General features: G+C 41.6%; 1 protein-coding gene across 1 annotated transcript in view; it reads left to right on the top strand.

Annotated features, from left to right (window-relative positions):
• The window catches only part of LOC126244741 (discoidin domain-containing receptor tyrosine kinase B-like), a 285,697-nt gene that overhangs the window by 207,820 nt on the left and 65,436 nt on the right, over positions 1–12,441 (top strand). The window contains exons 6-7 of the mRNA XM_049948267.1: positions 2,038–2,211; positions 9,476–9,609. Of these exons, the coding sequence (XP_049804224.1) occupies positions 2,038–2,211; positions 9,476–9,609 (308 nt within the window). The remainder of the gene's footprint in view (positions 1–2,037; positions 2,212–9,475; positions 9,610–12,441) is intronic.

Raw genomic sequence — 12,441 nt, 5'->3', positions numbered from 1 at the left:
CTTCCTCTCCACCTTTACGGACTGATGTCTTACTACATCCCACTCGACGAAAGTTTTGAGGTGTTGACCGTGACCTGTTAATAGGTCCACCATACCTCTAGTAGGGGCAATGTCGCCCAATTGGAGCCTATTCCTGATGCTTGAGACTATATTTAAACCCGCCTTGCAGTGCTTCCACTGTTTTGAGAAAGTAATGTATTCAAGAGTAGCTTCACATATCTGTAAAAATGAAGTACTAACAAAATGTCAGTTTGGTTTCCAGAAAGGTTTTTCAACAGAAAATGCCATATATGCTTTCACCAGTCAAATTTTGAATGATCTGAATAACAGAACACCACCCATTGGGATTTTTTGTGATCTCTCAAAGGCTTTTGATTGTGTAAATCATGAAATTCTGCTAGACAAGCTCAAGTATTGTGGCATGAGTGGGACAGTGCACAAATGGTTTAATTCGTACCTAACTGGAAGAGTGCAGAAAGTAGAAATAAGTAGTTCTCGTAACATGCGAAGATCAGCACATTCCTCAAACTGGGGAACTATCAAGAATGGGGTTCCACAAGGGTCAGTCTTGGGTCCTTTGTTGTTCTTATTATATATTAATGACTTGCCATTCTATATTCATGAAGAGGCAAAGTTAGTTCTCTTTGCTGATGATACAAGTATAGTAATCACACCTGACAAACAAGAATTAACTGATGAAATTGTCAATACTGTCTTTCAGAAAATTACTAAGTGGTTCCTTGTAAACGGACTCTCACTGAATTTTGATAAGACACAGTACATACAGTTCCGTACAGTGAATGGTATGACGCCATTAATAAATATAGACCTTAATCAGAAGCATATAGCTAAGGTAGAATATTCCAAATTTTTAGGTGTGTCCATTGATGAGAGATTAAATTGGAAGAAACACGTTGATGATCTGCTGAAACGTTTGAGTTCAGCTACTTATGCAATAAGGGTCATTGCAAATTTTGGTGATAAACATCTTAGTAAATTAGCTTACTACGCCTATTTTCACTCATTGCTTTCATATGGCATCATATTTTGGGGTAATTCATCACTGAGGAATAAAGTATTTATTGCACAAAAGCGTGTAATCAGAATAATAGCTGGAGTCCACCCAAGATCATCCTGCAGACATTTATTTAAGGATCTAGGGATATTCACAGTAGCTTCTCAGTATATATACTCTCTTATGAAATTTGTTATTAACAACCAAACCCAATTCAAAAGTAATAGCAGTGTGCATAACTACAATACTAGGAGAAAGGATGATCTTCACTATTCAAGATTAAATCTAACTTTGGCACAGAAAGGGGTGAATTATACTGGCACTAAAGTCTTTGGTCACTTACCAAATAGTATCAAAAGTCTGACAGATAACCAACAAGTATTTAAGAATAAATTAAAAGAATTTCTGAATGACAACTCCTTCTACTCCATAGAGGAATTTTTAGATATAAATTAAGAAAAAAAAATAAAAAAAAAATAAAAATAAAAAATAAAGAAAAACAAAAAAACACAATAAAATAAAGTTGTTATATTAACTTAAGTATGTTGTTGAATTAACCTAATTATGTCATGTATTGGAAAATTCGACTCGTTCCACATCATTACGAAATATCGTATTCATGATCCATGGAACTAGTATTAATCTAATCTAATCTAATCTAATCTAATCAGTCAGACTGTCATTCATGTAACTTCCAGGTTCGTAAATATTTTTATCGGTAATATGATTTTCTGTGATCTCGTACACAGGGTCATAGTGTTCAACACCCAAAAAACACAGTGCTGCCCTATAACGTACCACGATGTCCATCGAACATACTAGCTAAAGTAGTGAGCTGTAGAAAACTTTCCATAGAAAACTTTCCTAATGAACCTGTCAGCGACAGCTTCTTCTAGGGATCCACCACATTAATTTTAGTTGAACATTGTCCTTCCAAGTAATCAGCAAGACACCAGTAGCACAGTACTACAGGCGAGAGAGAGCATACTCAGGAAACAATGTCGTGACGTTTGTACCCGCAGGAGGCGTCGTGTCCTACTCGATCCCGGAGGACACGGTGGCGGTGTCCCAGGAGCTGTCGGACGCCACGTACGACGGGGAGCACCGCAGCGGCATGCTGGTTGGCGGGCTCGGCCGCCTCGTGGACGGACAGCTGGGAGCCGACAACTTCCGCATCGACGTCGGTTACGGCAGAGGTCTGAACTCTCACTCGCCAGATTTTTGTCTCCTTTTCCGTCTCTACTTTACAGGTTATGGGACTCATAAATGATAAGTGTATGCTTGTTGTCTACAATGATGAGCCAAAACATTATGACCAGTGCTCAAAAGTCAGATCGAACGCTACCAGGTCGCGGTGCTGACACGTAACACAATAAGGATGTTATATAAAATGAGCAGAGAGAAATAAAACTTATTCTAGCAATGCTACGATAGGGACCGAAAAAGGTGAAGTACACTAACAGATACGGCTTCAACAAAAAACAGTGAGAGTGCTGGCTGTCAGCGTGCTACCATCGTAAGCATCTGTGCAAAGTACTTGAACGTCAATAAAACCACGACTGGCGACGAGGTGTAGGACGCCCACGCCTCATCACAGGTTCTATAAAACAGAATAAGTGGCGAAATGTGGAAGATCAGAAACGGAGTATAGTGTTGGAGCAGGCACAAGTGTTTCGGAACACATTGATCAGCGAACACTGTTGAACATAGGGCTATGCAGCAGGTGACTGCAGTGTGTTCTAATACGACATCAATTACGATTGCAATGCGCACGGGATGATCCAAATTCAACCGTGGATCAGTGAAAACAAGTGACTCAGTCTCACGAACATGTTTCTTGTTACACCAGGTGAATAGTCGTGTCCCGATACGCCGTCATCGAGTAGAACATCTCCTCGAAACATGCATCGTGCGCCGGCCGCGGTGGTCTCGCGGTTCTAGGCGCTCAGTCCGGAGCCGCGCGCCTGCTACGGTCGCAGGTTCGAATCCTGCCTCGGGCATGGATGTGTGTGATGTCCTTAGGTTAGTTAGGTTTAAGTAGTTCTAAGTTCCAGGGGACTGAAGACCACAGATGTTAAGTCCCATAGTGCTCAGAGCCATTTGAGCCATGCATCGTGCCACCGACGCAGGTCAGTGAGGATAGTCTTTAGCTATTGGGGCTTCCATGGGAGCTGTGGTAGTAATCGAAGGCACCATGATAGCTGTGGACTAGGTGAACAACAACGCGGAACACTTGCATCGTTTCGTCCTTGATGTCTTTCCCGACACTGAAGGCACCTTCCAGCAGGATAAATGTCGTGCGAGAGTAGTTTTGCGACATGAGAGTGAACTTACATTGACTTCTTGAGGGCAAAATTAGCCTGATCTGAACCAGATGGAGTATTTCTTGGACACTGTCGGGCACCAGATCCGCGTAATTTACGAGAATTTCAAGACCCGAGGGCAGACATATAGTGTTACATACCTCCGGAAACTACCAGTGATTTGTAGACTGTACGTGACAGAGAATCCCTGTTGTATGGGTTAACAAGCTATTAAGCATGTGATCAGAATGTTCTGTGTCATCATTTTCTTCTGGGTGGACACCAGAGCCTCTGTAAATTAGGAGAAAGATACCATTCGACAGATTTGTATTTTAAAACTGTACATCATAAGCACTACTAGGCTACAGAGTAACTCACTATAAATTCATATGTAACAGATGTGGATACAACATCTTCAAACGTAAGTGGCGTTCTGTGTCTACTAGTGGATAATTGTTGAAATGCGCAAATACAGGTCACAGGATCTATGTTTGACGAGGATGTATACACATCCGTTATAGATGCACCTGAGCCGTACTCGAATATAGCAGTACGTAACGAGATTCAGTTCTAAAATTCAGCGTAGTGGGCCGAAAATGGAGTGTGGTGAGCCAATGTCTCCCTTGAAAATCTGAATTTTTTGTGAATTTCGAATTTTTCCATAACACTGCTATGCTGTGGTGACAAAAGTCATGGGGTACTTCCTAATATCATGTCAGACCTCATTTTCTGCTGCGTAGTGCATCTACTCGACGTGCCATGGACTAAATAAGTCGTTGCAACTCCCCAGCAGAAATACCGAACCATGCTGCCTCAATAGCCGTCCATAATTACGAAGGAGTTGCCGGTGCATGATTTTGTGCTCTAACTGACGTCTCCATAACGTCCCAAAAATTCGATAGGATTCATGCTGGGCCATCTGGGTGGTGAAAACATTCGCTCGAATTGTCCAGAATGTTCTTAAAACCAATAGTTAAGAACTGTGGCATGGTGAAATGGCGCATTCACATTCATAAAATTTCCATTGTTGTTTGTCAACGTGAAGTTGCGCCGTCTAGTGCACCTTGTCACGGTCCGTGCGTCTCCCCCCATCGGAGGTTCGAGTCCTCCCTCGGGCATGGGTGTCTGTGTTGTCTGTAGCGTAAGTTAGAGTAAGTAGTGTGTAGGCTTAGGCACCGATGACCTTCGCAGTTTGGTCCCATAAAACCTTACGACAAATTTCCAACTGGCTTCAGATAGTCTCCAAATAACCAAATATACCCATTTCAGTCAGTGATCGATTGGGTTGTTCCAGAGGACCCAGTCCATTCCATGTAAACACAGCCCACACCATTATGGAGATACCACCAGCTTGCACAGTTGCTTGTTGACACTTGGATCCATGACTTCGTGGGGTCTACGCCACACTAGAACCCTAGCTTCAGCCGACCAGGCCACGTTTTTCAGTAGTCTAGGGTCCAGTCGATATGATCACGAGCTCAGGACAGACGCTGCAGGAGATGTCGTGCTGTTAACAACGGCACTCTGTCGGTCGTCTGCTGCTAAGGCCCATTAACGCCAAATTTCACCGCACTATCCTAACGGATGCGTTACTCGTACGTTCCACATCGATTATTGAGGTCAGTTCACGGAATGTTGCATGTCTGTTAATACTGACAACTTCACGCAAACGTCGCAGATTTTAGTCTTTAAATGAAAGCTGTTGACCACTACGTTGTCCTTGCTGAAACGTAATGTCTGAAATTTTATATTCTTGGCACACTCTTGGTATTATGGATCTAGGAATACGGAATTCCGTAACGATTTCCTCAAGGGAATTTCCCATCCGTCTAGTTCCAACCACTATTCGCCCTTCAAAGTCTATTAATTCATGTCGTGCGACCATAATCACATCGGAAACCTTTTCACATGAATCACCTGAATACGAATTACAGCTCCGCCAATGCAGCGCCCTTTTATACATTTTGTGCGCGATACTACCGCCATCCGTATACGTGCATACCGCTATCCCATGACTTTTGTCACCTCAGTGCATTTTAACTGCTTGTACGCCATCTACTACACGGTCAGCAAAACTTCACATTTTCGTGGGAGCAGAAGAATCTGTGGAAACTGGATAAATTTGCACCGGTCCCCTCTCGTCTTTCTTCACTAGGGAACAGCACAATAGCAGCACTCTAGTAGGCATTATGAATGCAGTGGTGATTGATTATGGTATAATGCTTGCCCTGTGAACAGAAGACGGGACTAACCTCCACTCCCACTGCAGCATGATTACGCTCCCAGCATGTTTTGTGGAGTAGGTCAAGCTGTATTATGTGCAACAGAACCGTACTTACATCCTCTGTTATGCCAGCGTAGCTTGGATTTCCGCCCCTCCCCGGTTCTATAAAGCCCTCCAAATCCTCGAACGACATGCGCTCCGCCTCGCCTTCCGCATCCGCCTTCCGTCCCCCACGCGCATCCCCTACGACCTCATCCCCTTCCCCCACCTTCTCCTCTTCCTTGAACACTTCCGAACACTATATATTGTCCGCTGCCTTGATCCCCCTCACCACCTGGTGTCTCCCTTCTTCTCCACCCCCAACCATTTGCCACGCCTTTATCGTTGTGTCCCACGCTCTCTACATCTCCACACCCTCCATCTCCTTTCCCAACGCAACTTCCACCATCTACCCCTCCCGGATGATGAGCTTCGCCCTGACATCTACCCTTCCTACCAACTCTAACCCCATCTTCCTGCCTCCTCCTCAGGTCTCCCTCTCCTCCCCCTTCCTCCTCCTGAGCGGCTACCCCCTTCTATTCCCCCTCCCTCTCTTGTGGCCCCTTCCAGTGTCTCCTGCCTTGTCTTCCCTCTTCATCTCCTGCCTCACGTGTCTCCTGCCTCTTAGTGTACCCACTGATGCCCCTACTCTCTTCATACCGGCGCTTCCCCTGCTGCCCCTTCTCTCCTTTTCCATCCTCTCTGATCTTTCGATCGCAGGTCCCACCTGGCAGTTTTATTCTTCGTCGTGTGTTCTCCAAGTGGGTTTTAAGTGCGTTGTTCCGGAGTGTTTTTAATACTGTGGGCCAATTTTAACCTGTGCATGCGCATTCAGTGTCTTCTCTGTGTTTTAATAATCGCCAACTATGTTTTTTTTAACTTTCTGATGACTTTTTTAACTGTCCTCCGTGAATGTCTCCATGTCAGTGTATTTTTACCTCCATTTTCTCCCCTTACTCTGTTGTATGTTCCCCTTTTTTTATCGCCACATGTATTTATCATTTTATTCTTGGTTTAGTTGTCGTGTCACTCGGTTGAAGAGCAGCGGATTGTGCCGCTGACAGCCCTCCCCTGCCCATATGGGGCAGGGGAATGAAATCAGAATAAAGAAAAAAATCTGTACTTCTAAACTACTTGAATTCCTGTCAGTGTGTCGGGCGTAGATTGATAAGCATTTGTTTTGGAAGTAGACGTTCCACAGCTGCACAGTTCAATTTTGATTTATTACTCTAGGTGATTTTACTTTGACAGCGACCAGCTGTGACGCCGGTTCACAATCTGATAACATGTCTCAGAGCACAAATAACTGTCTCAACGTGGATTACAGCCACAAAATTACTGGGTAATCGGTTAAGTGTTATTTAGATTAATGAGAGCATACATAATTTTAATTTATTTTAATGAAAATACGTTATTATTAGTGTGGCATTGCGATTACTCGAAGGTTTTTGTCAAGTCGCCCAAAAACTGGACAGTATATTATGATTACAATTTTGAATGTTTCACATTAAATGTATAGGCATGATATATAGGAAATGAAAAGATGGTTGAAGTGTAGACCATTTTCCATTCAGCTCTGGCAAAACTTGAAGATGTATGGAGATAGCCGCAACCCGAATATCAGCTTGAGATATTTACATAAGAAGTAACGTATTACATTTCTCTCTTTCGTTTCATTATTTACCTTGTGTATTCTATATAACTAATTGTATTTTCTTTATACATACATGTTACTGAGTTAGATTGTTTAGTTTAATAGCTTAATATTGCATTATTGAAGTTAAGAAAAAAACTGTAGTTATGTAGAGAATTTTCAGTGTACTGTCTACTTTAGAAACAAAGGGGGACAGGTATTATGAACGTTACAAATAAGTAAATACACTATCAACAATACAGACACGTAAATAAAATATGAAAATATGGCTGTGGAGAGTCCATTTTCTGCATAAACACTTTATCAGCTACGGACTACTCACAAAAATTGTTCCTGAAAAGTAATCTACTTGATAATGAGATGGTTGAAATGGCTCTGAGCACTATGGGACTCAACTGCTATGGTTATCAGTCCCCTAGAACTTAGAACTACTTAAACCTAACTAACCTAAGGACATCACACACATCCATGCCCGAGGCAGGATTCGAACCTGCGATCGTAGCAGTCGCACGGCTCCGGACTGCGCGCCTAGAACCGCGAGACCACCGCGGCCGGCTGATAATTAGAAATACAGTAATAAGCCCAGTAAATATATATGAAAGAGCAGTATGTTAAATTAGGCTGTTCTAATTGAGTTAAGTATAAATATTATAATGCTTTTGTTGATAATGCAATACCATATTACGTTCACATGTTAGATAGCAGCCATTAAACGGTTAACGTCACGTGTGACTTGCAGCATGGAAAGAAGCTTTCCGTATTCAGACTTTTGTCTGTGGAGGGCTTGTTAGCCGTCCGTATATATAACGTATCTGATTAAGCTTATGTGCAGTTTGCGGGGGTATTTAAGAACAATTACATCGGAGTAAATGAACTGAAATGTCAAAATTTTAAACATGGCTGAAGCAGCGACTGTTAAAAATCTTCGCGATAAATGATAACAGCCAAACAGTTGCAGGATAAAGATTTACTGAAGTCCTTGACCATGGTAACGGTAACTCTAAATATACCATCATCAGAATCAAAAATACACCTGAACTGGAAGACGCCTTCATTAGCGAAAAAATAGCAACATAACTGAGAAAGAAGAAAAGACAAACACTTACAGCGTTAACTAACCATAAAATTACCAAAAGTATTACAAGCACAAAAACTTTTAGTCACTTAGTAAAATCACGTCCTGCAGTGGAGATGCATAAAACAATCGTGCCAAAGGCGTCACCAGTAGTTAAAATTAAAATATCACCTCCATCTGTACAGCATAATTATGAACGGTGGCCGATGCGAAAGCGGCATACTATCAGTACTTAGCCTGTGAAATAGAGTGAAGAGGGTGTGGAAGCACTAGGGAAGACAGTTCCACCGAGAGAGGGCACTTGTGGTATGGACGAGACACTTGCGCACATTAAAAGCCGGGACACATACTCATGCGCGAGTGTTATTTGTGTTGAGTATGACATGAAGTTATGGAATAATGGAAAACCACATGAAAGGTATATTCTTAAGACATTGTAATGATGGCTCAAGAACGTGATCTATAGACCAGTGTATGTACAGACCATCATCAAAAGCGTAACGGACTATCATACTATGTCACTCTGCAGGTCGATGTAGTTCTTAAACACGGTGTATAACCAGCTCTTCTCCCCTTGTAGGCTAAATTCTGACAATGAACATTCTTTCCATCACTAGAATTCCAACCGACTACTTCTGAACCGAGAGCTACGAAAACTTGGAAATTTGTGGTAAGGTCTTACGGGACCAAACTCCTGAGGTCATTGGTCCCTAAGTGTACACACTACTTAATCTAACTTAATCTAACTTCCACAAGGGACAACATACACACCCATGCCCGAGGGAGGACTGGAACCGACGACGGCAAGAGCCGCGCGGACCGTGACAAGGCGTCTCAGAGTGCTCGGGAGGGATTACGACACCAATGTTGCATTTCGTTTACTGTTTGGTTTTCAGATAACGTACTCATTATAGTAAAACACGAATATCTTTCTCTTAAATTTGGAAAACTGGTTTACAGCCAGAGGAGATAACTCCAGCAAAAGAAGTTCAAAGCTGTCAACAGGAAAACAGAACAGGAGTCCAAGCCGTTGCGTGCACATAACATAGAGTCAACAAATGTGGTCATTAAATGTCATGTCTTATACTGTTAAGGCCGGTACATGAGAATTGCTTCACGTGGGTGTTGGCAACCGTAAATAATGCTGTCTTTTTTCTCGCAACAGGTAACGCCTGGGTTGGCTGGACTAACGAATCTTTCCCCAGCGGCTACGTTGACCTCGTATTCGAGTTCGACCAAGTGCGTAACTTCAGCGCTGTGCAGATCTTTGCCAACAACTTCTTCCTCAGAGATGTTCAGGTTCGTATAAAGATGCACGTTACTTTGCAACTAATTTTCATAGGCCCTAAGCAACTCTATGTAGATATCATTTCAGGTGCCAGAGTTATAAGGATCGGCAGCACACCCGAATAAAAATCAATAGTAAATTGCTTTCACTATTCATTTCGAGAAGTGGAATACGAAATTTTACTTAACTGTAGAACTGGGAGTGGTACAGCTGTTGAATAAAAAAGTATTCTCCGTACGACAGGCGAAGGAGAGAAAATAACAGAAATAGATTTAAGCAAGTAAAAGAGTCCTCATTAGACAAGTTATTGGTGTAGAACAGGGGGACGAAATGTTTGTGTGGAACACGGCTCTGGATAGAAGTGAAACGTGAATGATGCGAACATCTGGTGAGGAGAAATAGCAAGAAGTTTATACGTGGCGCTTCGCAAGAATGTTCATAATTGGTAAATCAGATGCTAAATGAGGAGATACGATAGTAAATGAGCAAAGATATAGGCCTACCGAAGGCTGTACCCAGAGGAGGGATCAAATTAGTAGTACATATCATACTACAATTGGGGTTACTTAATGTGGCACTATAATGAGCACTAGAGAGCGAAATTTATACAAGCACAAAAAAGCACTAAAATGCGGAACAGCCCATAGTGGGTGTGAGATGTGGTAGAAATGAAAATCTTACCACAATATTATTGCAGTGCTTATGTATAATATGATGAAGCACGGCGTCAACCAGTGGAATGAATAAATGATTAAAAGAGAAGAAAAACATGATCTAAAAATACCCATCTTATCCTTTCTCTGTTCATTGTCAAGTCAGTGACGCCGACAGTGTCGCCTGCAACTTATGTAAAATTACAGTTTCAGTTCCAGCGGAATAGGTAGTCTACGTCTTTCTCTCTTATGGGGGTTCTGACCAGCGTGTTCACAGGTAAAATACTTTATATTACTACGATATCGCAGTAATGGGTCAGGCAGAAGCACTTACTTACTGAAGTCAAATGTCCACGTTCCAAGTGCATTTTATAATGTGTCGCATCATATCATACATTTCTGACATGGGGGTTCCTACAGAAAATATGAGAAAATAAAATTCCTCAACATGCAGCCATAACTGGCTACACAGACAAATGTATGGAACACATTTCATCACACTCATTCCCTAGAAAATATCTCTTACGACGAAAAGCAAGATGTCGGACGCACCGATTGCAGACGTCTTCATGTAGTGGACACTTGCCTTTTATGTTTCAAAGCCAGCTTCACCTCGAAGCTTCAGTAACATCTCCTCCAGGTCGAATTGCAGCTAACATCGTATCTCTTCCCACGCGTCTTGCTGCAGGGAAACAAAATATTATTTTCTCATTTGCAGCCAAATAAACGCAACAGTAGTACTTTAATTTTCTTTTAATTTTCACGAACGGTTTCTGGCTTCAAGGCAATTTTCCAGTGGCTCTCTGAACGATTTTAAGAAACCAAGTACAATGGAATAGATTGCAACAAAAATATAAAAACAGTTACAAAACAAATAACGTTGCACGATAACAAGATAATAACAAAACACTTGGTAAAAAGCAAACATTTAAATTAAATAATATTATATATCACTAACATAATCGAAACAGCGTAGTAAAATAAGTAATCCATATTTAAGAAAATAATAATTAGTACCTGAAATTACATGAGTGTCGTCGTAACAGTACACATACAGGTGAGACCTGTGAGATGGTACATAAATGGGGGAGTGGCAGGCCACAATGATCCTTATGATGGGCAACAAATTAATTATTTTCTCATTTTCAATGTCAAATTTACATTAACATCGGAAAAATTCGAAAGCAAATACTCGTACTGGATCACGTTGAAATTCTTCTGTTGCAGACCATTCAGTGTGTTTCAAAAACACACACCTGGTATCATAAGAGGATACGTCCTATACGAATGAACGTAGAAGTACGGATTAAATTTTAACTTTGGCTTAGGACTACAAAGTTTATACCTGCAAAAAACCCTCCTGTTTTACAGGGGCATGTTTTATGCATACATGCGAAACCTAAGGGTGCATTTTAAAGTTTCATATAACAAAAAACTTTCACTTAGCTATCAGAAGTGTTCAACGTGACCTTCAGTGGACGCACAACAAAACAGCAGATGATTATCAAATTCGTTACATGCTCTTGTGATCATGTCTGCAGTTACTGATTCACTGCTATTTCTGTACGACGTCGCAGCTCGCTCAATGCGGAAGGAGAGACACATAGTGAGTGTAGTGCCGTAATGTCGGCGAAGCTCACGCCTAAATACCTTAACTGAGCAGCACGTTTTGGTATGGAGGAGCTGAACACTTTTTATAAATGTGTTAACTTCATTTCGACTCGATTCTCATTTGTCAAGCGGGCCATGTAGTGCTACCAGGAAAAGATAAGTGACATGCAACAAGGGGAATATTTATTTTGGATGGGTAAGTTAAAATTTACTCACAGTTTCTTTCTTCATTCATATGATGGGTGTAATTTTGTTAAATCTGAGAATCTTTTCGGAAAACGTTATACCTCACCTCCAGCTGTATCCACAGCCATATATTATTATTAATAATAACGCATGATTTACTTAGGCTATCGTACAAATAGCATTGAGAGCTGCATCAAACCAGTCTTTGGACTGAAGATCACAACAACACATCGTACAAGTATGTCCTTCTAGGACCTCGCTAAAATCAGAGTACGCAAAATAGAACGCATTTGGCAAATGCAGTTTCTCGTTAAGTGACTTCGTTATCCTCCAGTGTACAATTTTTATCGTGTTACCGTATCGAATAACAATATACTTCTCGCTGAGTCATTG

This window comes from Schistocerca nitens, chromosome 1, assembly GCF_023898315.1.
Source record: "Schistocerca nitens isolate TAMUIC-IGC-003100 chromosome 1, iqSchNite1.1, whole genome shotgun sequence".
NCBI lineage: Eukaryota > Metazoa > Arthropoda > Insecta > Orthoptera > Acrididae > Schistocerca > Schistocerca nitens.
Note: the sequence above shows the minus strand (reverse complement) of the source record. Positions and strands in the feature narration are given on the sequence as shown.